At 34.9% G+C, this 26,211-nt stretch overlaps 1 protein-coding gene across 7 annotated transcripts in view; it reads right to left on the bottom strand.

Moving 5' to 3' along the window:
• The window catches only part of RIMS2 (regulating synaptic membrane exocytosis 2), a 568,944-nt gene that overhangs the window by 292,051 nt on the left and 250,682 nt on the right, over positions 1-26,211 (bottom strand). For all 7 annotated transcript variants that reach the window (XM_081258177.1, XM_081258180.1, XM_081258182.1 and 4 more), the window contains one exon: positions 11,501-12,426. In XM_081258177.1, the coding sequence (XP_081114303.1) occupies positions 11,501-12,426 (926 nt within the window). The remainder of the gene's footprint in view (positions 1-11,500; positions 12,427-26,211) is intronic.

Raw genomic sequence — 26,211 nt, 5'->3', positions numbered from 1 at the left:
TGGTAAAGTTGCAGGATACAAAATTAATGCACAGAAATCTCTTGCATTCCTATACACTAACAACAAAAGATCAGAAAGAGAAATTAAGGAAACAATCCCATTCACTATTGCAACAAAAAGAATAAAATACCTAGGAATAAACCTACCTAAGGAGGTAAAAGACCTGTACTCAGAAACCTATAAGACACTGATGAAAGAAATTAAAGATGATACAAATGGAGAGATATACCATGCTGTTGGATTGGAAGAATCAATATTGTGAAAATGTCGATACTACCCAAAGCAATCTACAGATTCAATGCAATCCCTATCAAATTACCAGTGGCATTTTTTACAGAACAAGAACAAAAAATCTTAAAATTTGTACAGAGACACAGAAGACCCTGAATAGCCAAAGCAGTCTGAGGGAAAAAAACTGAGCTGGAGAAGTCAGACTCCCTGACTTCAGACTATACTACAAAGCTATGGTAATCAAGACAATATGGTACTGGCACAAAAACAGAAATATAGAACAATGAAACAGGATAGAAAGCCCAAAGATAAACCCACGCACCTATGATCAAAACTAATCTATGACAAAGGAGGTAAGGATATACAATGGAGAGGAGACAGTCTCTGCAATAATTGGTGCTGGGAAAATTGGACAGCTACATATAAAAGAATGAAATTAGAACACTCCCTAACACCATACACAAAAATAAACTCAAAATGGATTAAAGACCTAAATGTAAGACCAGACACTATAAAACTCTTAGAGGAAAAAATAGGAAGAACACTCTTTGACGTAAATCACAGCAAGTTCTTTTTTTTGATCCACCTCCTAGAGGAATAGAAATAAAAACAAAAATAAACAAATGGGACTTAATGAAACTTAAAAGCTTTGCACAGCAATGGAAACTACAAACAAGACAAAAAGACATCCCTCAGAATGGGAGAAAACATTTGCAAATGAATCAACGGACAAAGGATTAATCTCCAAAATATATAAACAGCTCATGCAGCTCAATATTAAATAAACAAACAACCCAATCAAAAAATGGGCAGAAGACCTAAATAGACATTTCTCCAAAGAAGACATACAGGTGGCCAAGAAGCACATGAAAAGCTGCTCAACATCACTAATTATTAGAGAAATGCAAATCAAAACTACAATGAGGGGGCTTCCCTGGTGGCACAGTGGTTCAGAGTCCACCTGCCGATGCAGGGGACATGGGTTTGTGCCCCAGTTCAGGAAGATCCCACATGCCGTGGAGCGGCTGGGCCCGTGGGCCATGGCTGCTGGGCCTGCGCATCCGGAGCCTGTGCTCCGCAACGGGAGAGGCCACAACAGTGAGAGGCCTGCGTACAGCAAAAAAAAAAACTATAATGAGGTATCACCTCACACCAGTTAGAATGAGCATCATCAGAAAATCTACAAACAACAAATGCTGGAGAGGGTGTGGAGAAAAGGGAACCCTCTTGCACTGTTGGTGAGAATGTAAATTGATACAGACACTATGGAGAACAGTATGGAGATTCCTTAAAAAACTAAAAATAGAATTATCATATGACCCAGCAATCCCACTACTCGGCATATACCCAGAGAAAACCATAATTCCAAAAGACACATGCACCCCAATGTTCATTGCAGCACTATTTACAATAGTCAGGTCATGGAAGCAACCTAAATGCCCATCGACAGACAAATGGATAAAGAAGATGTGGTACATATATATAATGGGATATTACTCAGCCATAAAAGGGAACAAAATTGAGTTATTTGTAGTGAGGTGGATGGATCTAGAGATTGTCATACAGAGTGAAGTAAGTCAGAAAGAGAAAAACAAATATCGTATATTAACGCATATATATGGAACCTAGAAAAATGGTACAGATGAACCAGTTTGCAGGGCAGAAATAGAGACACAGATGTAGAGAACAAATGTATGGACACCAAGGGGGGAAAGCTGGAGGCGGGTGGTGGTGGTGGTGGTGGTGGTGGTGGTGGTGGGATGAATTGGGAGATTGAGATTGGCATGTATACACTAATATGTATAAAAGATAACTAATAAGAAACTGCTGTGTAAAAAATAAATAAAATAAAATTCAAAACAAAGAAAAAGAAATCTGGTGCTCCATTGCCATAGTTTTTAACACATTGAGTCTATTTTCTTTATTTTTGAGAGGAAATTAAAGACCAGATAGTTAAATAACCTTCCTAAGATTACAATGATATCACTGGCAAAGCCTTGAAAAGAACCTGGTTTGTGTATTTTCAACCCATCGGTCTAATATACCACATTGCTTCTCTCTAGAAAAGGATAATTAATAAACCTATCAACCACATTAGCTCCTTAAAGGCTTATTAATTTCTTAAGGAAAGGAAATGTCTTTCTTCATCTTTGCCCCCCTCAAATGTCAAGCAGTGTCTGGCAAACAGTCAGTACTCCATAAAAACTGTTCTTACTGACATAATTGTTATACTCCAATGTGTAGAATGACCACCTATCCCCATCCAATACCTGCTTTGTTCTCCTGGAAAATTCTATTCAACCTTCAAAACTCAATACACATAGCAACTCCTCTGTAAAGTCCTTCCTGATAAGTCAAGGTAGAATTATCAATACCTTCTCTAAATTACAACTCTGTCTCGTATTAAATTATTTCATATCTAACATATTGTATTCCTCTTGTTTGCTTACATGCTTCTCTCAAGCAGAGATCACGCTGTACTCATCTTACACATAACACTTAGCACAGCATCAGGCACACAATAGGCATGAAATACATTTTTTCCTACTGAATTAAACTGTATTAAACAGAATTTGAGAGTGAGGTTTGAGAAAATATTGGTATTATAATCTGTATTTTATGGAAGTTCAAGCAGAAATATGCTTTCTTTCACATCACCATATGTTTCATCAGTTAAGCTAGATTCTTATCAAACTCATCATATCTGAAACCTAACAGTTATTTCTCTTTAATGACTTTGCATTATTAATTAATTCTAATTTCCATTTCTCTTCTGCTAATCTTTACTTGGCATTTATAATTTGAATATCAATCATTTGATTTGGGTCTTCACTGTTACAAATATTTTAAAAATCATGTTTATACAATTTTTAACTACTGGAAACCACTACAAAATAGAATAAAAACAGGAAAAAATATTAGCAAATGTTAAGCATGCTTTCCTAAATCAATATATTTTCATAATAAGACAATGAGTTTTAATGGGCTCTATCAGTTATAATTCATAAAACTAAATAGCTATGTTATACTTTTTTTCTGAACAAATTTAAAAGCTTTCCAACACCTAAAGCAGTCAAGGCTATTATTAATAAATAACATATAAATTCAAACACAGAATGGTGGCATTATGTACTTCTAATACTAGTTACTTAATATAATTAAAATTGTGTGCTGTAATCAAGCTGATATTAAAAGTCTTGTGTCATGAGGAAATTCACACTTAAATACAATCTTAATTTCATATAAAGTCTACCAAAAGGGAATCTGCAGGGGAGGGGGTGAAGGGAATGGGCATCTGGTTGTACAACATATTTTCCTTTTCTGTGAGTTCTCAAGGTAGCCTACTATTAAACGAAAAGTACCTACACTAGCCCTTCTAATTTTCTAGCATTAGAAGTATTTAATTAATAGAATCTGTTCCTCGATGTGTGATTTAAACAAAATAGATTTATATTATAAAGGTGGGTTGGATTAAAAGAAAAGGACACACAATTTATGAGACTACCTGAAATATAACAAATCTTGACTGAAGGCACCACACAAAAGTGTCAAGTGCATGAAGTGAGGGTACACAATAGAGGAGCAAAAGAGAAAGAGATGGGGAACAGGAAAGCCTCAGTGGGAAGCAGAGAGATACAGAGAAAAAGAGGGAGACAGAGCATGTGGTGGGGGCATATGAACCAGCTCAGCAAAAGGGTAATAAAAGAAGCAAAGTGCAATGACAAGTAATTTTTCCAAATATAGCTAAGTATAATTGGATCACAGAAACAACTGCAGTTGTCTCAAAATAAATTAGATGAAGACTATTTAGCCAGCATTTAGTTTACTTTTGTTTACTACTTCATTGAAATAAATCTGTCAAAGTGAATGTCAAACTTCTCAATCAACAGAAGTTAACCAATGGTCAGAATACGCTATTGATACCTACATTTGAATATACTTGCCTGGCCTGTAATTCAAAATCAAAGTTGTCTTATTTAAAGATGGTACACATTTTCACTACAAATAAATGTATTCCAATATAGCAGTTTGGTAATATCAACACCACAAACGCATTCATTTCAGTTTTTAATAAATAAGCAGAAAAGGGAAAAATTTTATACAGCATACCTTAAAAACATTTATTATTTTATATAATATTTGCAAATAAATATTTGAATGAGAGATCTTAATTCATTATTGTTACTGACATTTTGGAGATGAAGTTTTCTTTTGAAATTTTTATTTTGTGCTAGTGGCCATTCTACACTATAATGGAATCCCTCTTCTGTGCAAAGTAGCATTGCATATGACAGAAAATAAAGATAAATCAACTAGGAGACTGCTTGCTATATTTTGATATCAACATTTTAAAAAAATGTTTTGCATCTATTGGATATAGTAATCACTTAAGTAGCCTGTCAAAAGTTTTCTCAAGTAATGAATTGTCCTATTAGACTCCATTAAAATGTTAGTCTTGAGAAATTTCCTGAAAGGACTGTTACATGTTAAATGCTTATTTCCAGCTTGTAAAGATTCTGGAAGGCTATGTGATCTGGGTAAGGCATGCATATCAAAAGGAGATAGTTAATGAATGACTAGTTTAATTTTATTTGAATTTTAATGCAAATATAAAGATGAAGCATAAAGCATAAAAAAAGTCAGCACCCTAGAAAATTTGATGGTGTTGTGAGGAAAATGTTATGGGGAAATGAATGTTGTTATAAAGTAAATAAAGGGTTTTTTTCACATTTTTTAGGCATTAAGCATGACCTACCTAATGCATAAGATTATATTCACAATATTTTTTGATTTGTACTCTGAGAGTGCATGGTGGATGATCACTAAAGATGGAATACAGTAAGACAACTTAGTTAACAGTTTCTTTTTTCATTTTTATTACATAAACATTATAGCCATACTAATGAAATTCTACTTTAAAATTTTTTTTACAAACTGTTGCCCCCCAAACTTCTAATTTATCCTTATTTCTTTCTAGTTCTATATGCATATCTCATTTTAACATAGCAGATACAACTTTTAATTCAGCTTCTAAAATAAGTTTACATTATAGCCTGGATAATTTTCCTTGCTACCATAGCCTCCATAATTATCAAAACTTCAAATATATTTTAGTGATATGGTAACTAATTTTTAACAACCTGTTTTGTAACATTTGCCTACTTCCATAGTGCAAATACTCTCACTTACGCCAATTTTGAACTACCAACAGTATGTCACTGAATGCAGAATTGGGAAGAGATGCACACAACTGGTTCTCACAAGTTGCTATCAACCAGCTCCAGCCCATTATTTTTGTACAGTTAAGTTTTCTCCAGTTTTGCACTATTATAACCCTTACAATGAATACTTTGGGCAGGCATAATTGGTTCTCTACCCAACAATTACTTCCTATCCCCTTAGAACTGTGAACTCTTAGCCAATCTTGATAATTCTAACTCCATTGCCAGTGATTAGTTAGGAACCGGCATGAGTAACAATTATGGCCCAAAAAACCCATGAAGAAGTATACAGAGGAGGCTTCTAGAAAAGTTTCTCTCAGTTTCAAAAGGGTATTTGAGTACAGGATGCTTAAAATTGTTATATCCCTCTTGTAAACACAAGGGGACAATACTCAGAACAAAATCTTAGTGGATGTTGTTGTATACCACCCGTATGAACCCCTCAGAACTGCACTCATTCCTCAAGCTGCCCCCAAGTGTTGCATGCTCAGTGCTCATAGCTGAGTCCTTTACCAAAGAAGTTATACTCCCTCCCCAGGGGGCAGCCATATGGAGCCCTCCTGGCCCCTGCCTCAGTTAGGTCATCTCTGAAGATCTACACCAGCTTCAAACTCCTGTGGGATTGGTTGAGGTATCTGTTCACAATTTAACTTCCTCTTCAAAGTCTTTCCGCCCTTATTCCCTCACAGGTGTTGTTACTAATTTATCAAGTTCTAACAGTGGTAATTACAGCAGTCCCCAAACAGACAGATTTGGCATTTGGAAGAACTAGTATTCCTTGGCCTGTGGGATTAAGGACTATCATAATGTGGACTTCCCTGGTGGTCCAGTGGTTAGGACTCCACACTTCCACTGCTGGGAGCACGGGTTCGATCCCTGGTCAGGGAACTAAGATCCTGCATGCCGCATGGTGCGGCCTAAAAAACAAACAAACAAACAAAAACTATTGTAATGGGCCAACTGGAAACATCTGAAAATACCCTCCCCAACTGGTAAAGATTAAATAAAAAATAAGGATGCATCATCCTGCATCCTTATTTTTTACTTAACACATTACATCCCTGTTTTATTTCATTTTATATTTTATTCATTTTATATTTCATTTTATATTTTTACTTGCAATATTGTATTAGTGTCAGGTGTACAACATAGTGATTCAATATTTTTATATATTATAAAATGATCAACACAGTAAGCCTCATTACCATCTGTCACCATACAAAATTATTACAGTATTTTTTACTATATTCCACATAACACTCTATGAAGAAGAAAATTACGCAACTGAACCCTGCCTGAGTTCCAGACTCAAAAAATCATGATAAAGGAAGAACTTATGGCTCAGTGGCTTGAAGTGTCAACTAGTTCTCGGTACAAAAAAACAAGTAGAAGCCTGGATGAAACTGACAAAAACAACAATTGCATGGCTGTGGAAATCAAACAAAGCCACATTAAAAAATTGAGAAAAATGCTAGAGTTTCAGAAAATAACAACAGAAGTCTGTTACCTTCTTACCTGGAGCTGCTCCCACAGCCCCCTTCTGGTATACATACATAAAGGATCAATAGTTTCAGCAGCACAAGCCTGGTTGGGAAAACCAGCAGCTTTGCTACTTGCCTTGGGGTGGGGTGAAAACCCATGGCTCTGTCAGCTAGAAGAAGCAAACCCAGTAGGAAACAAAGAGAGAACCAGCAGCTTAGCTAGCCTCAGATTGCAGTCGCACATACGGTGAATAGCAAACCAGCCAGAATTTGACAGGGAAGCCCTGGAAATGAGAGATCCACAGAAAGAAAACCTGATAAACTCTCCACACATATCATACTGACTAGGAAATTATACCATGTTCCGGGTAGATCCTGAGATATTCCGGTAGAAAGTAAAATCCAAGCAAGTGACTTGAAAACTGGCTGAACTCCGAATGTGTCCCCAACAGTATACACAGATTGATTAGCAGAGGGTGAAAGCCTTAAAAGCTGAGAATATTTGAGCACAATTTCTGTCCAAATCTCTAGCTGGCAATTAGACTATGCAGACACAGCAGCGACCCATAGGAAGGTAAGCCTCTTATCACCAGAAAAAACTGCAATGACGTATGCAAAGTACTGAGAGAGGGGGAAAAACTCTTTCAACCAAGAATTCTATATCCAAAGAAATTATTCTCCAAAAATAAAGGTGAAATTTTAAAACTTTCCCAGATTAAAGCAAAACAAAAATAGGCACATGTCTTTTATACCACAGGATCCAAGTACCTAGCTTAGTGGCTGGAACTGGCTCCTTAAATTTGCTGAATCAAATACATAAAAATATATAATTTATTGTCACTTATTATTTCTTTGAAAAAATACATAAAGTTTAAAATTAGAAACACATATTTCCTGTTTCCTCAGTAAAATTTGGAGACTTGCCCCCTCTACTATCTCAAGAATAGGATATGAAGCCCAAATTCTAGGTTAATCAAAACCTAGGTATCCTTAATAACAAAGCAAAGGGCAATGGTCCCATGGGAAATAAATTTTTTCTTTAAAAAATTCTCAACATGTATAGAGTAGGATATGCTGATATAAAGTGGCTTTTACAGTCATCTGTAAGAAAGAAATTTAAACTCGATTGAACTGCTGACTCTGAACATTGTGTGCACATTCATGCATGCACACACACACTTCTGAATATGTGTACTACTGTGTAAGATATAATCATATCTATTTTTTTAATTTTTGAATTTTATTTTATTTATTTTTTATACAGCAGGTTCTTATTAGTTATCCATTTTATACACATCAGTGTATACATGTCAATCCCAGTCTCCCAATGCATACCACCACCACCACCACCACCCTGCCACTTTCCCCCCTTGGTGTCCATACGTTTGTTCTCTACATCAGTGTCTCTATTTCTGCCCTGCAAACCGGTTCATCTGTACCATTTTTCTAGGTTCTACATATATAATCATATCTAAAATGCATTTGGTTTGAAGAGACTGAAATGTATTCCATTTATACTCATTTATTCTAAACCTAGAATTTTAGCACCCTTTTATTCTCTTTTAGTTTCCTTTTTTTGATGTCCTTCATCTTACATACAGTCTAACTTTTCTTATCATCTTGATCATTCATTAAAGTTCACAGTTTTCATGATCTTACTATTTTATTCAACAATCCATTCCACGAATTAAGGTAATTATATATTTCAAGATTTGGACAAAAGTATCAGGAGCATCTTAGATCCCTATGAAATGAAACATTCACTTATATTTCATTAGATCCTCTGTTGAAAGAGTTAACAACATTCTTGCACTCTAGGATTCCATGCTTATTTTGTCAGGCTGACTTTATTTGCTCCTGAAAGAGATCTTTACCAACCTAAACCCTACAAAAAGAGGCAGATAAGCAGTACCAGGGAGAATGGGGTTAAGGACGGCAATAATTTGAGCTGCCCTTTTGCTTTGAAACACATCTCCCCATATCTCCCCCAAGTAATTCCTCAAGAAGCCCTTCTCATGGATACATCCTAGAAAGGAAAACAGACAGACAGCTCCAAGTTCAAGCTAACAAAAACAAAAGTCCATCCTACGTACAATTTTCTTGGATGAGTCAGCTAGCATAAATGCAGTCAAATTTTCAGCACAGTTCTTACTCCTGTTCCACAAAGCTGCAATTCTAGGGTGATAGGAAATGCTTTCATAGTTCACGTTTCATACTCTGGTACTATAATTATTGATACTTAATATATTTTAGTTGAATGATATAAAGAATGAATGAATGAATGAATGAATCCACTGTATACTTCTCAAAATACTGAAATAGACCCAACTTTTTTGCTATTTCAATGCTTTTATAAGTCAAATAAAATTGGTTTGTAAAACATTTGTAACACCATTAGGGTATTAATTGCCTCTTACCAATTAATAGCAATATGTCCTTCACAAAGCTTTGTATTTTTCTATCCATTGAACCAATTTCATCATTAAAATTTTAAGGCTATTCTAAATAGCAATATCTAGGCATCATCTACTATATTCTAGTTCAATTTAACAGAGACTTCAACGTAAGTTAAAGGTTAACGTTTCCTATTTACCAAACTAACTTCAACAACTAATCTATAATTTAACTCTGCTTTTAATTTTTCATCCAGCTAGCTAAACACCCTCTCAAATATCCCACAAACTGAAATCTGGAAGATTTTTCCCTTGATATATACTAGATATGTTTCTTGGATATTAAGTTATCCATTAAAAACAATCCTTGGGCTTCCCTGGTGGCGCAGTGGTTGAGAGTCCGCCTGCCGATGCAGGGGACACGGGTTCGTGCCCCGGTCTGGGAAGATCCCACATGCCGCAGAGCGGCTAGGCCCGTGAGCCATGGCTGCTGAGCCTGCGCATCCGGAGCCTGTGCTCTGCAAGGGGAGAGGCCACAACAGTGAGAGGCCCGCCTACCGCAAAAAAAAAAAAAAAAAAAAAAAAAAAAAACAATCCTTTTTCTCTAGGTAAATGCTTAACATAGTGTTTTATCCATAATTAACAAGGAAATATTTTTGCAACTAGAAGGAATTACTATCTTAAACATTTTACATGTTGCAATTTATCAAGAAACAGAAAACTCTCCTCTATTCCCATTTGTAAATCTACCTTCTGGCTATGCACTTACAAATTAACTTTGAGTTAGTTTAGCTTCTTAATCTTCTTAGATATCTATCAGGTGTATTGTGGTGTTCACCAAAATAAATTACAGAAAGATTAAAAAGTTCAAGTTTAAAAAAATAAATAATAAAAACATGAGAAAGTATACAGTTAAATATTCAACTGATTTGGGGATGAATAAAGAGTTTCTAGGGTTAAAAGGAATGGGAAAGAATCACCAAATATGCAAAGACTTAGCTATACTAAATTCAGTATTTCCAAATGACCAAAGAAAATTAGTAGCTAAACATCAAAATGGGAAATACATTTGGAACAGATGACAGTTAAATGGGTTAAATTCTAACCATAAAAAAAATCTTATAAACCAATAAGAGCAAAACTAATTAATACCCAACAGGACCATGGGCAGAAGAAATAAAAGCAATGAACAAGACAATTCATTGAAGAATATATCAAACACCAATAAACATACAAAACATTCATCTTCACAATCAAATTCAAATACAAATGACAGATGTTATTTTTTGTGGTCTATTCAAATGGCAAAAATTTGGTGTATCAAGAATGAAAACTCAAGCACATCTGACAGGAGAATGGAGTGTTATAATCTTTCTAGAGAGCAGGTTGGTAATCTGAATTAAAAGCTTAAAAGAATCAAAGCACAAATATGTATTTGTGAAATACTCAGAAAACAGGCAAAAAATTATGTATAAAGATAGCCATTATAATATTATTTATACCAGCCACTGGAAGCAACTGCAATGACCCCAGATAGATGAATAGTTTGTGGTACAGCCTTATGACAGAACATCAGTGCAGCCATTTAAAACATTTCTGAAGAACATCTAAAGGCTTGGAGAAAAGTTAATGGTATGATATCAACTGAAAAAAATCAGAATACAAAATTATATAGTATGATACCAATTTTGTAGATATGTAAAATACACATGCATTGGAAAAAGGGAAGAAAATACAACAAAATGTTAGCAATAGCTACATATGGGGGAAAGGATTGTGGATAGCTTGTATTTCATTCTTTACACTGAGCAATTTTTCAGATGTTCTATAGTAAACATATTGTTCCTTTTAAAAGGAAACACACAAAAAATGTTATTTTTACAACTATAGCTAATAGGTATTTTTAAATATGCCATCAAGTGATGCAAGAACATTTTCAGAAACAAAGCAAAAATCAATTCTTAAAAATGTCAATAGACTTTTCTACTACATGAATTACCGAAGATATTCACTTTTTATAACTTAAAATTTTCTTCACATAACCAGCATCATTAAAGAACTTAAAAGTAAAAGTAGAAATGTCTAACAAATGTCTACTCAGAAATACAACCTAAAAAGAAAACCCTTATCTAATCAATTACAGGAAAATGTGTGATTAGAATATAGTGCTTACCTTTTTCACTTACACTCTCACTTTCAATCTCAACATCATCGCAACTTGTATATTCGGGTGTAGAAGCTAATTCCTCCTCTGAACTGCTCAATGAAACCTGGCGCATTTTACCTCCTTTCTTTGATTTATGAGGCTTTGGTGGTGGAGGTCTCACTGACTCTGACTGGTCAGAACTGAGAGAATCGTTCCTTAACATTGTTTCCATTTTTTCACGTTTTGTTTTCCTTACAGCAGAGCTAGGATCTAAGTGCTGTTGTCTCCTTAGCGAGTCAGTACGCCTCATGTCTGGTCTATCAATGGGTAATGGACTCCTCCGGGGGGTAGGAGGACTATGGTTTGTGGTCCTTTGTGGATAAGAACTTGGTCCCTGAGCCTCTCGAGTTCTTTCTATTGAATAAGATCGCTGATTTTCCATGGCAGCTCTACGTTCAGATACAGATCTTTGCCTTGATGGTCGTTCCATCCTTAGCATAGAAATCCTGGAGTCTTCCAGTTCAGCATTTGCTAAAGAAACATCACTGTGCCTTCTCTCATGCCTGGCTCGTGACACTTCAGCATGGATACGCATTTGTTCTTCATAGGGCTGTGGCTTTACTGGATAACGGGCCAAATTCGGATCACTTCGATAGCGTGCCTGGTATTCTTCCTCTCTCCTTTGTCTTTCATATTCATCTCTGCTCTCCGCATCCTCATCATCTACAATATATTCTTTGGAATGTCTATGATTTCTCCTGTTGGAGTCCCTATAATTTATATGATCAGACTCTTCATAAAACTGAGGTTCACGTTGAGACCTCCTATCGGCATAATCTGATGGAGATCTAGGCATCGCGCTGTCCGAAGTAGCATACTGTGAATATTCTTCTCTTTCTTCCCTTTGGTCGTATCTTCTATTCTGATCTCTGGACACTGATGGACTTCGTTTCCTAAGTAACCAAAGAAAAAGAATGAGGAAAAGAGCAGAATTTAGGCAATTTCACATTTTACTGATTCACTGGCAGGCTGATGGATAAATTCAAATACTTCTTTTGCTCCTTTTTTTAAAAATTTCATTTTAAAATCAGACCAAAACAAAAGTTTTACTAATATTCATTTTATTCAGTTCAACTAGGAAATTTAAAAGGTACTTTTAACATGCTTCTTAAATGACTGGCACGCCCATATGGAATATACATTGGCCCTGAAATTAGATAATCAAAATCATACTTTACTGCAGCAAAAGAACTTTTATTCTAATTTCTTTGCTTGGCTCAATACACTGAAGCTATCTCCCAACTGTTATTCAGAAGCTTAGAAAAATTCCACCTTCCTTTCTCTCTATTTCTGACACCTTGATTTCATAGTCACTTGAAAACGTGATGAAGCCAAACTGATACAGCTCAAGAGTTGAATGCTTTCAACTGAAACTAAGGACTGGCTCTTAAAAATCGTTTTTCATTCAACATCTACCTAGATCACTCCTAGTATCGGTTCATCTAAATCTTCATCTTATCATTATATCTCCAATCCTTTACTGCTCTATCTTGAGATAATCAATTTAAATAAATACCAACTATAATGATTTGTTCATTTAAAAAAGAAGTCAGAAAGATCTGCTATTTTTATTCCATCTTCATTAAATTAAGGCCAGCTCCATGACACTTCTCTGTCTTCAAAGCTGACTCCTAATACGTCCTTACAGACTCAAAAGAAGAGAGTGTTTGTTAAGTTTTCAACCTGCCCCTCTAACACCAGTACAATCTGGTAGAACTTGCGATCACACATCATACTCTTTGTCAACAAAATATTCACGCTGTCCTCTTCTCTGGCACAAACTCAGATAATGGCAATCACTAGCCATGAGAAGCAATGGAACTGGAATCCTGAAGATGACAGAAAAGGTTTAGAATAACTGTTACAGAGATTTTGCCAGGACACATGAAATAGTGGGGTCAGTTGAGGTTAAAGATGACCAAGATTAGATAGCTCAGTTGAAAATTTCTTAGACAATATTTTCTTGATTCCAAAAGAAAGAGCAGAGAAAGGATCCACATGGAGTGACCCAACCCAGCAGCAGCAGCATTCTCCTCTCAATCCTCTTTTGTATTACCTAGTCCCTTTCCCCCATATCTGGAATTCAGTCTGCTAATGCATCAGTTAGGGTTCCTTAACAGAAACAAAAGTCACTCTAGGTTTTCCAGGGAGTCGGGGTTTCAATATAGAAATCAAAACCACACAACTGTTGAACCTGCTAAGGAATGAACGTCAGAGAAGATAATGCTGTTCTTAGTCTGGAGAACCAAAGACAGGGTTCTCAAAATGGTCATTAGGAAACTGCTGTGAATTCGAAAAGTCTTGAGGAATTTGCCACCAATTACCTCAGCTGCCTACAGCATTAGGGTGGTCAATTAAAAGGAGTTTCATCTAGGAGCCACTAAGACTTTCACATCTGCCTATCTGCCTGCCAACAACTCCCCTTGACAATCATGGTTTCTATAACTCTTCTACCTTTCAAACTTCACACATGTGCATTGCTAGGGTTGACTCTAACTAACCTAGAGCCATAAAGGGAAAAGTATTGCAGTAAATGAAGGAGCTGGCCTGTTCCCTTAAATGTTTTATGATTAAGCAAGTGTATGCGCTTTATTTTTTACATTTACATATAAAACATTTAGGACTTAATTACAAATCTTTTAGGTTCCAATTGTTACATAACACCATAGATTCCTACAGCTTAAAATATACAATCAAAACACAACACTCAAAATAAATTAGACAGTATTAATCTACATAATATCCTATTTATGTGTCTGTTATGCATAATTCATTTTACTTTTTGTCATTATTTTTATACATATGAATAAAGAAAAAATACTCTAGTATGGTAGCAATGTATCATGAAAAGAACACTAGAGTTAAGGGATCTGGGTTTCTTAGTCCTAGTTCTGCTATTAACCAGTTACTTGAACCTATAAAGCCATTTAATCTTTGAGAGTCTGTGCATTAAAGTGAGAGACATAGATTATACACATTAATTCAAATATTACTTTAACAGATATGTATTAGGTAAGAACTAAATGCCACACACTATAATATAGATTAGGAATACAGGAATGATTAAGAGATGACCCTTACAAGAAGCTGAATGATTCTAAAGCCCTCTTTCATTTCTTAGAGATTATGATCTTATAATATTGATACCACAACTTCATCAAGTTAATATGCCTAAATGAAAGCTTAAAGCATTGCAAAAAATAAGGATGCTCTTATCAAGATGTAATTAACTGACTAGTGCCAATTTTCAATATACTCACATCTCATTAACTAGCTAATTAGTACTAACTATACTAAAAATATATATACTAACTGAGATAAGTGAGAATTTCTCTAGGGAACTCTAAAGAATAAGCAATTGAATTAGTTCCTTCTCAAACTGACCATCTAACATCCATTAGATTAGATGTAGAACTTATGTTAGGAATTCAAATTCATTTCAGTATGTTTAAAATAATATAACAAGTTTTTCCAATCTAAGTTAATAAATATATTTTCTCTAAAAATGTGTTATTCATAAATCTAATTTAATATAAAGAAATTGATACTGTTTCAAGAGTAAGGCTAGTGTTTCTCAGATTTATATGGTACATAAGAAAAGAATTTTTAAAATTTCATTTAGCGATTGCTTAATTAAATAAATTTTAATTTCCTTAAAATTCAGTGTGGACTGAATAGGAAACTTTATAGCTATATATAAGCATATGAATTTTGGAAACATAAGTAAAATGTGATTTGCTAAATGAAAGCAGTTTTACTTCATGACAATAGGCCAGTAAGAGCAGCTCATCAGCTAGAGCTCACTTTTGTGCCTTTGTGTTTCCCCAGCATATTACTACTCATCCTACAGACAATCACCTAACTAGTGTTCTGTACTGTCCACTAGACTTCAAATTTTGAAACAGAAAGGGCTATGTCTAACACACCTTTGTACCTCCAGTATTTATTCAGTCACTCAACGAATATTTTATTAGTGCTTACTATGGGCCAGGTATGATTCTGGTTGCTGGAAATGCAACAGAGAAAAGACACATAAGGTCTCAGCCCTCAAGAAGTTCTTTCTAGTAGGGAAGACAGACAGTAAGCATATAAACAAATTAAGGTAATTTCATACAGTAATAAGTCCTATAGAAGAAAACTGAAACAGGGTAAAATTACAAAAAGTGACTGAGTGAAGCTACTTTCAATAAGGAAATTCTTTCTAAAAAAGTACATTTGAACTGAGACCTGAAGAGCATAGTTACATGATATGTAGCCCATTTATGTAAAACATACAGCTTTGCTGGAGATGTTTTGGGTATTCTCATTAAGTTGCTATTCTTTTCTTTTCTTTCCCTTATTATTATTTTACTCAAAGCTGTTTTATAAAATATAAATTTACTGAATTCTTAATTGTTATTTTATTGAATCTAGGATTTTCCAGGGTAGTTCATCTCTAGAACCCATCTAAAAGCAGTCCATAAGCCTTTTTCACATGCTCCTCCCTTTCAAAAGATTTCATGCTCCCAAATGAGTAAACTGTAATTTACCATATTTGGTAAATACTTCATTATATTTTATCTCAGTTGAAAGTCAAAAGAAAAACAAGCAGACCAAATCAGAATGAATGGACACTGGTTTTACAATATTATCAAAAATACTTACATGCCTAAGATTGTTAATACAAATTAATCTCTAAAATGTGGAACTTAAACCCATACAAGAAAGTGAAGTAAAAAATTTCAGAAAATGTTCAGGGAAAAATTGGATATTTTGAAGGACAGTCAACTTAATGATGGCCTTCTTCCTCACTGCACTTCTTCCCTAGGTAATCTTACCCATTTCTATCCAGAAATGTCTATAATACTCCTCAAATGTTAAGTTTCAAGAGAACAGGCAACCCGGGTCTAAGGAGGATGGCAGATAGTAGGTGCTCAATCTTCTGAATTAAAGAACCGATTGATTAATTCTCCCTTAGATTATCTCTACTTTTCATGGCTTGCTCTCTTCTTCTGTATTCAAACCCACTGATGTGCTAAAATAGTCTAGATCTTCTCTTTCCCCTACTACTCCCATGGCAGTAATAGGGCCTTAAGTGCAATGAAGAAACTACTTTTATTAGTAGTGTAATTTAGCTCTATTGTATGTTAATTTGGCTTTTGTTGAACTTCAGACTATTGTTTATAAAATGACTTCTTTGGCAAAAATGTATTTTGAGTGTCAATCCCTTTAGAGCTAAACATTTAGAAAAAAAATCTCTTTGTAAATTAGGGATTTCTAGTAATACATTTAACATCATGCTGGGTATGGACAGAAATGGGGAGAAAAAAAGCAACATTTCATCCCTGAGGAATTAACATAAATTTTTGAAAGTAGGGTAAAAGTGAATATAGTGAACCTTTATAACACAGGAAATATATATTCCATTGTCTTGATAAATAAAAATATTTATTCATTATACAGTTCAATTCTAAAAGAAATTCTATTATTAATTAGACCTTAACAAGCTATTTAAGTGCTTTTTAAAGATCATACCTTAGGAAAACTGAATCCAATATTAAATCCAGCAATCACTTTGTTCTAGAGATTATATAATTTGCCTGAAGCATGTGAATCAGACTGTAGATGCTGATTTGTACTGGATTTAAGTAAAAATAGATCACTGGTCATGATTTCCGAAATTGGGATGACTATTGTCACTGTTCCTTAACATAATTTCTGAAATTGGGATGACTATTGTCACTGTTACTTAACTCTATGCTTTTAGGTAGAATACCTGATAGTATATTTATTAAGGTCATGTTAGAAGCAAGGCAAGATTTTATTCTAAGAATACTCTTACCAAACAATGATGACTCTGCTATCAGTTATTCCAAAATATTCAAATACTCATCAAAACAATTTTTACCAGTCATATCATTAATTATTTCATATATACTTTCTTAAACTTAAAATTGCTATATATCTTAGGCACTACATTGTTTCAGAAATTGAAGAAAATCCATGAAAATGTAAGTACTATATCTCTAACCTTTATTTTCCCTACTGGCCTTTATAAGCAGGCCCCAGCATTTATTATTATCAAATGGAAAACATTTAATAGGAAAAAGAATATAAAGATAATCTGTACACTTCTCTGATCATAAAGCATTTAACAGTATTTAACCCATAAATTTTAATTCAGAAGAACATAGCAATTCATCTAAGATGTTATATTTCACTTAATCCTTCAAAGACCCTTAGAAATTAAAAGGCAGAATCCAGAATTATGACTTTTTTAGAATAAAATGTATTTGTGACATTATGTAGTGCCTTAATTTTCACTCCTATTCATCAATCAATCTCTAGTTCTAATATATAACAGTATCAGTATTATATTCACTTTGTATTTACCTAATATCTGTTCATCTTACTTCTCTTTATTAAAACCTAGGTTGCTACAATTATTTTCTCTTTCACCATATTATAGTGGTCTTAACTGGAACTAGCTTATAGAAAAATCACATAAAGAAATGTCCTAGGGGCTTCCCTGGTGGCGCAGTGGTTGAGGGTCCGCCTGCCGATACAGGGGAAACGGGTTCTTGCCCCGGTCCGGGAGGATCCCACATGCCGCAGAGCAGCTGGGTCCGTGAGCCATGGCCACTGAGCCTGCGCATCTGGACCCTGTGCTCCGCAACGGGAGAGGCCACAACAGTGAGAGGCCCGGGTACCACAAAAAAAAAAAAAAAAAAAAAAAAGAAATGTCCTAAATATATATATATATATATATATATATATATATATATATATATATATATTTTTTTTTTTTTTTTTTTTTTTTTTTTTTTACTTCTGGCTGCATTGGGTCTTCGTGGCTGTCCGCGGGCTTTCTTTAGTTGCAGTGAGCGGGCTTCTCACTGCGGTGGCTTCTCTTCTTGCAGAGCACAGGCTCCAGTAGTTGTGGTTCGCTGGCTCTAGAGCGCAGGCTCAGTAGTTGTGGCGCACGGGCTTAGTGGCTCTGTGGCATGTGGGATCTTCCCCGACCAGGGCTTGAACCCGTGTCCCCTGCGTTGGCAAGCAGATTCTTAACCACTGCCCCACCAGGGAAGCCCCTAAACCTACTTTAATCAGTAGCATTTCTTGTTCACTGCTTATACATTTTTTGTCATCTGGACTAATTATTCAATCTATTTCTAAATATTCTAGCTGTATATTCACACCCACTCCATTATAAATGTCTGATTAGGCATAATAGGTTGAGCAAGAAACTCTACCAATTAGTCTCTTTAAAATTCCATGTGTAAAAATCATATTGACTGATAGAGAAACTCCAAATAAAAAGATTCTTTCCCAATTAAAGCCACTTTTGACAATTTCCCAAAGGCAGTCTCAATTTATATACTGTATACTAATTCATGATGTTTTTAATATTAGTTTCTATTTTAATATTTACAACCTTTAACATCCTATGTGGTTTGTATTATTATACTACCTAGAATTCTGACCATATATACTATAAAATAATCATCAAGTTTCTGAAAATATAATCCAGTAAACATTTGAAAACATTTACAAGGACAGCGAAAGGTTACATGGAAACTTAAGTTTTAATATTCATATACTTTTAACTCTTAAGACTTATGCAATTTTTAAGAATCATAATGACATTGAGAGAAGAGTGAAGAATTGGAAGATTAAGAATTTCTGTAAATTCAAATCTATGTTATTACAATTAAGCATTACCTATATGAAAATCTCTTACTCATAATGTTTAATTAGTAGAGATTATTAAATAATTGTCATTTTATATATAAAAGAATAGAGATGACATTTGAAGAGTCAATAATTTGAAAAAACCTCCAACTTTTTAAAAGCTTAATAAGGCATGATGTTGCTAAATAAATTGAAAGACTTCATTAATTCAATTACACAATGCTAGCCATACAGTTTAAACATAATATTGCAATCAAATTCTGAAATTTGAAGCTATTAAGACACATTAAATCAAGGATTTAACAGAAGCATACAATCCTGTAAAACATAAAATATGTATGTTCTATTCCTATAATTCCTACAAAAAGGAATTTTTACAAATCAAACAATTTATATTCATCATAAAACATAATAAAAACAATCTTTTTTTACATTTCACAGTATTCAACACATTTTTATATTTTTACCTTTCGCTCAACCAATGCACATCTGTCGAGCATGAAGCATCATGTTGACAAAAATACATCGGCACTATGCCGGGCAATGCTTTCATTTAATCCTTCTAGCTCTAGCAAAATCATAGGAGCCATCCTTAATCAGATGATTTGAAAGTCTCTACTTGCTCACAGTCATTTTATTTCAAAACTCAATTACCAAAAAAGTTACACATAAAACAAAACTCATTCACGGATGGAGTCATAAAATCCTCTAGTGATGGGACTGTTAAGAAAAAGGTTATTCCTTAATGCCATTACTATGTGGCTGTATATAGCTCAGGTCAAGTAAGAATGTACCCTGTAAGAAGGATTATGGTACTTAGCTGATTAGAGCCTCACAATACTGAACACCAGATGCATCCTACATCCAAGGCATTTCTGGGCACTATACTTAAAACGGACAGATTCAAAAATTGTAAACCACATTCTCCTATATGAATTACAGCATTTCTAAAATAACAGGATTTGTTGTGTTTGCTATTGATGTCTACCACACTGCTTTCACTATAAAATGAAGAGTGATAGTAAAAGATGGTGATGGTTTTACAGGTCTACTCTATCATTTCTTTTCAATTATTCAGTAAGAAGTTTCTTAATCTTTACTAAAAAGAGAATGCTCCCCTAAAGGCGTAACGAAACAGGAAGTAGCAGTTTCTGTAAAAATTTAATCAAAAATGTGTTCCGTAAGCTAAGAATTTGGTTAGACACTGAGTTTCAATCAAGCTTTGCTCACTTTTGCTCTATTCAGTCATTCAAAAAACTAAAAAATAGAAAAAAAAATAACACCATGGATTCCTTTCTACCAAAAGCCAATTACCTAGATGTTAATGTTATACTTCTGAGAATTATGTTTAAGTGATTCCAAATAAACTTATATATAACTGAGAAAAAGTCAGTGTTTGAAGAGTAGGGAGAGATGCGAAAGTAGTGTGCTGTGTTTTGGTCTCCCAAATTTCAAGTTTAAATGAGGGTTTAGGAATATGTTGTAGCACCATTCAACTACTTATGCAGTATTCATCTACAGAATTCTCTCCGAATTCCCTCCTAAAATGTAGACCTTGGAGACATTGGACACAAGGGGTGGGCGGGGGGAGGCAGGGCATGGGGAACAGGGACAGATAAAGCCATTTTTACCCTCTGAGATTCCTAATACAGACTTGTAGACTATTCAAACAGAAATGCAATAAAAATTAGAAATGCAAGTTAATTCATTTTTTACAGAAATATTAACCAATAATAAAATTCAACCACTTAGACCCCACAGTTCATTTCAAACTGAAAAAAAAAAAATCCACATAGTATTTTGATTCTTCCAAGTTCGTAAGTCCAGAAGATTTCAGAAACAACATTACAGGTGATGCTATGATAGCAAACTGTCTTCTTTAATTTTCCTTCCATTCACTTTTACCCCTTCAGTGAGCTCTTGGCAATGTGTTCCCAACGGTAATGCACGCTCTGTGGCCCTTCCTCTCCTCTCCCATTAACCTCGTTTCTAGCTCCTCTTATTTGTCCACCTCAGACTGTCATTCGTATCGTTTCTAGCACCACTGCTGCTTTCTCTTTACTCTCCACAGATTGTTCTGTGTCTCCAATTTCTTCTCCCCCACCCTTTGAGAGTTACTGGGTTGGCCAAAAACTTCGGGTTTTTCATAACATCGTATGGAAAAACCCAAACGAACTTTTTGGCCAACCCGATATCTTGTCCTTTTTCAAATTCTTTACTTTTACTTTTTTTTTTGGTTGTTCAGTTATTCCCTAGATAAGTACTTCTTATGCATTCAAATTTATGAAGGTCCAATTTGGGGTTTAAAAAGTTTCCATGAAAATATTACAATTTTAGTATCCATTGACCACTTCAGAAATACAAATTAACAAAAAGATTCTGTGAATCAGATACAAGCTTAATTTTATTTTATTTGTGACAATATTTTCAACTTATATTTGAAAGATGAAGACCTAGTACATGCAAATCTCTAGAAAATGGTACACAAATGATGCTCCCTTATAGTAACACATTGGGCCACTCCCCTTTCCCCACTATCCCTCCCAAAATTGCCATGTCAAAAAGAGACACAAAGACTAGGAACCATTCTATACTAGAAGGTGATCTGAACCTGTAGTAATTTTATTTCCCTTCTTTAAGGTGCTCTATCGAAGTCTATGGCAGCCTTAGAAACAATCCTACAATAAAGATTCACTGGAATCAATACAAAGAAGTACAATGAGCAACATAGAAGAAATAAAAGAGGGAAAAAAGAATAAATAAGTTTATCTAAACTTCCATAATCATCAGAGAAAGGCCCTAGAAAGAGTTATTTTGTTCTATTTTCCACTGAAAACTTTATATTCTTTTAATATTACTGCCCCTCTACTGAACTTCAATTATTGGTTTCGTACACTTGTTCCATTCTCTCCTCCTATTTCTATTTGCTCCAAAGAGGCAGCAGATTTTTGGTTAGGGCCTGCAATTATAGTTATTCAGAGAAGAGAAATATTTTCCTGTAAAATGAAACAAACATATCTTGAAGTGTATATCGAATTTAAAAAGAGATGCTGTTTATCTGCAAATCAATCATGCATATAATTAATTTTCATCTTAAGGGTTTATTTCCTTATTGAGAAAAAGAATCATACAGTGTTTTAAAATATAGAAAATACAGGTAAGTGGTTTTAAGGAGAAGTGGCATTTTCTGTCTCAATTAATGATTATTCTTTCCTTCTAGTTATTCATCCAATCCATGAGGAAATTCTGCTGGGTCTACCTTCAGAATGTATCCAGAACCCAAACACTTCTCACCAACTCCACCAGTACAAGCCTGATTTAACCAGTATTTCTGGTGTGAATTATTGAAAAACTTCCTAACTGGCCTCCCTGCTTCTATTCTATCCCCCTTCAGATCGGTCTCAACACAGCAGCAATAATGTACGTCAGACCATATCATTAACATGCTTGAAACACTTCAGCAACTCCCCATTTTGCTTACAAGGCCTATAGGATCCGGCACCCATTGCTCCCTGTACTCCTCCCCAGCTGCTCACTCAGATCCAGCCACGCTGGCTTCCCTGCATGTTTTCACTTAAGACCATTGCTCTAGCAGCTCCCTCTGCCTGGAATGCTGTTCCTACAGATATAACTAGAGATATCTAGTCGGCTAGTCAGTAGAGAGCTTCTTCAATTCTTCCCTCATATCTCACTTTCTCAAAGTGAAACGTGGTCTCAAGGAGGCCTACCCTGGCCACCCTACTGAATACTTCAATCTCTGCCTCCACTGCCACCCTCCAAATCCCAGTCCCATTAACCTGTTTTACTTTTTAATCTTTTTCATAACATTTATCACCTTCTAATTATGATACATTTTTTATCCTACTTTTTATTCCCTGGGTTTTTTTGAAATTTTGAATTTTATTTTACTTGTATTTTTATACACCAGGTTCTTATTAGTTATCCACTTTATACATCTTAGTGTATACATGTCAATCCCAATCTCCCAATTCATCACACCACCACCACACCCCTACCACTTTTCCCCTTTGGTGTCCATATATTTGTTCTCTACATCTGTGTCTCTATTGCTGCCCTGCAAACTGGTTCATCTGTTCCATTTTTCTAGGTTCCACATATATGTATTAATATACGATATTTGTTTTTCTCTTTCACTTACTTCACTCTGTATGACAGTCTCTAGATCCATCCACCTCAATACAAATAACTCAATTTCATTCCTTTTTTATGGCTGAGTAATATTCCACTGTATATATGTACCACATCTTCTTTATCCATTCGTCTGTTGATGGGCATTTAGGTTGCTTCCATGACCTGGCTATTGTAAATAGTGCTGCAATGAACATTGGGGTAAATGTAATTTTTTGAATTATGGTTTTCTCTGGGTATATGACCAGAAATGGGATTGCTGGGTTATATGATAATTCTATTTTTAGTTTTCTAAGGAATCTCCATACTGTTCTCCATAATGGCTGTATCAGTTTACATTCCCACCAACAGTGCAGAAGGGTTCCCTTTTCTCCACACCCTCTCCAGCATTTGTTGTTTGTAGATTTTCTGATGATGCCCACTCTAACTGGTGTGACATGATACCTCATTGTAGTCTTGATTTGCATTTCTCTAATAATTAGTGATGTTGAGCAGCTTTTCATGTGCTTCTTGGTCACCTGTATGTCTTCTGTGGAGAAATGTCTATTTAGGTCATCTACCCATTTTTGGATTGGGTTGTTTGTTTCTTTACTATTGAGCTGCATGAGCTGCTTATAAATTTTGGAGATTAATCCTTTGTCCATTGATTCATTTGCAAATATTTTCTCCCATTCTGAGGGTTGTCTTTTCGTCTTGTTTGTAGTTTCCTTTGCTTGGCAAAAGCTTTTAAGTTTCATTAGGTCCCATTTGTTTATTTTTGTTTTTATTTCTATTACTCTAGGAGGTGGATCAAAAAGATCTTGCTGTGATTTACATCAAAGAGTGTTCTCCCTATGCTTTCCTCTAAGAGTTTTATAGTCTCCAGTCTTACATTTAGATCTCTAATCCATTTTGAGTTTCTTTTTGTGTATGGTGTTAGGGAGCGTTCTAATTTCATTCTTTTACATGTAGCTGTCCAGTTTTCCCAGCAGCACTTATTGAAGAGACTGTCTTTTCTCCATTGTATATCCTTGCCTCCTTTGTCATAGATAAGTTGACCATAGGTGAGTGGGTTTATCTCTGGGCTTTCTATCCTGTTCCATTGATCTACATTTCTGTTTTTGTGCCACTACCATATTGTGTTGATTACTGTAGCTTTGTAGTATAGTCTGAAGTCAGGAAGTCTGATTCCTCCAGCTCCACTTTTTCCCTCAAGACTGCTTTAGCTATTCGGGGTCTTTTGTGTCTCCATACAGATTTTAAGATTTTGTTCCAGGTCTGTGAAAAATGCCATTGGTAGTTTGATAGGGATTGCATTGAATCTGTAGATTGCTTTGGGTAGTATAGTCATTTTCACAATAGTGATTCTTCCAATCCAAGAACATGGTATGTCTCTCATCTTAATTTCTTTCATCAGTGTATTATAGTTTTCTGAGTACAGGTCTTTCGTCTCCCTAGGTAGGTTTATTCCTAGGTAATTCTTTTTGTTGCAATGGTAAATGGGATTGTATCCTTAATTTCCCTTTCAGATTTTTCATCATTAGTGTATAGGAATGCAAGAGATTTCTGTGCATTAATTTTGTATCCTGCAACTTTACCAAATTCATTGATTAGCTCTAGTAGTTTTCTGGTGGCATCTTTAGGATTCTCTATGTATAGCGTCATGTCATTTGCAAACAGTGAGTTTTACTTCTTCTTTTCTAATTTGTATTCCTTCTTTTTCTTTTTTTTCTCTGATTGCTGTGGCTTGGACTTCCAAAACTATGTTGAATAATAGTGGCAAGAGTGGACATCCTTGTCCTTTTCCTGACCTTAGAGGAAATGCTTTCAGTTTTAGAACATTGAGAATGATGTTTGCTGTGGTTTTGTCATATATGGCCTTTCTTATGTTGAGGTAGGTTCCCTCCATCCCACTTTCTGGAGAGTTTTTATCATAAATGGCTGTTGAATTTTGTCAAAAGCTTTTTCTGAATCTATTGAGATGATCATATGGTTTTTCTTCTTCAATTTGTTAATATGGTGTATCACCTTGATTGATTTGCATATACTGAAGAATACTTGCATACCTGGGATAAATCCCATTTGATCATGGTGTATGATCCTTTTAATGTGTTCTTGGATTCTGTGTGCTAGTAGTTTATTGAGGATTTTTGCATCTATATTCATCAGTGATACTGGTCTGTAATTTTCTTTTCTTGTAGTATCTTTGTCTGGTTTTGGTATCAGGGTGATGGTGGCCTCATAGAATGAGTTTGAGAGTGTTCCTTCCTCTGCAATTGGTTGGAAGAGTTTGAGAAGGATGGGTGTTAGCTCTTCTCTAAATGTTTGAAAGAATTTATCTGTGAAGCCAGCTGGTCCTGGACTTTTGTTTGTTGGAAGATATTTAATCACAGTTTCAATTTCATTACTTGTGATTGGTCTGTTCATATTTTCTCTTTCTTCCTGGTTCAGTCTTGTAAGGTTATACCTTTCTAAGAATTTGTCCATTTCTTCCAGGTTGTCCATTTTATTGGCATACAGTTGCTTGTAGTAGTCTCTTAGGATGCTTTATATTTCTGCAGTGTTTGTTGTAACTTCTCCTTTTTCATTTCTAATTTTATCAATTTGAGTCCCCTCCCTCTTTTTCTTGATGAGTGTGGCTAATGGTTTATCAATTTTGTTAATCTTCTCAAAGAACCAGCTTTTAGTTTTATTGATCTTTGCTATTGTTTTCTTTGTTCCTATTTATTTCTGCTCTGATCTTTATGATTTCTTCTGCTAACTTTGGGTTTTGTTTGTTCTTCTTTCTCTAGTTCCTTTAGGTGTAAGATTAGATTGTTTATTTGAGATTTTTCTTGTTTCTTGAGGTAGGCTTGTATTGATATAAACTTCCCTCTTAG

The sequence above is a fragment of the Mesoplodon bidens genome (genome assembly GCF_964165515.1).
Source record: "Mesoplodon bidens genome assembly, chromosome: 16".
Lineage (NCBI taxonomy): Eukaryota > Metazoa > Chordata > Mammalia > Artiodactyla > Ziphiidae > Mesoplodon > Mesoplodon bidens.
The sequence above is the reverse complement of the archived record's forward strand: the minus strand, read 5'-3'. Positions and strand labels throughout refer to the sequence as shown.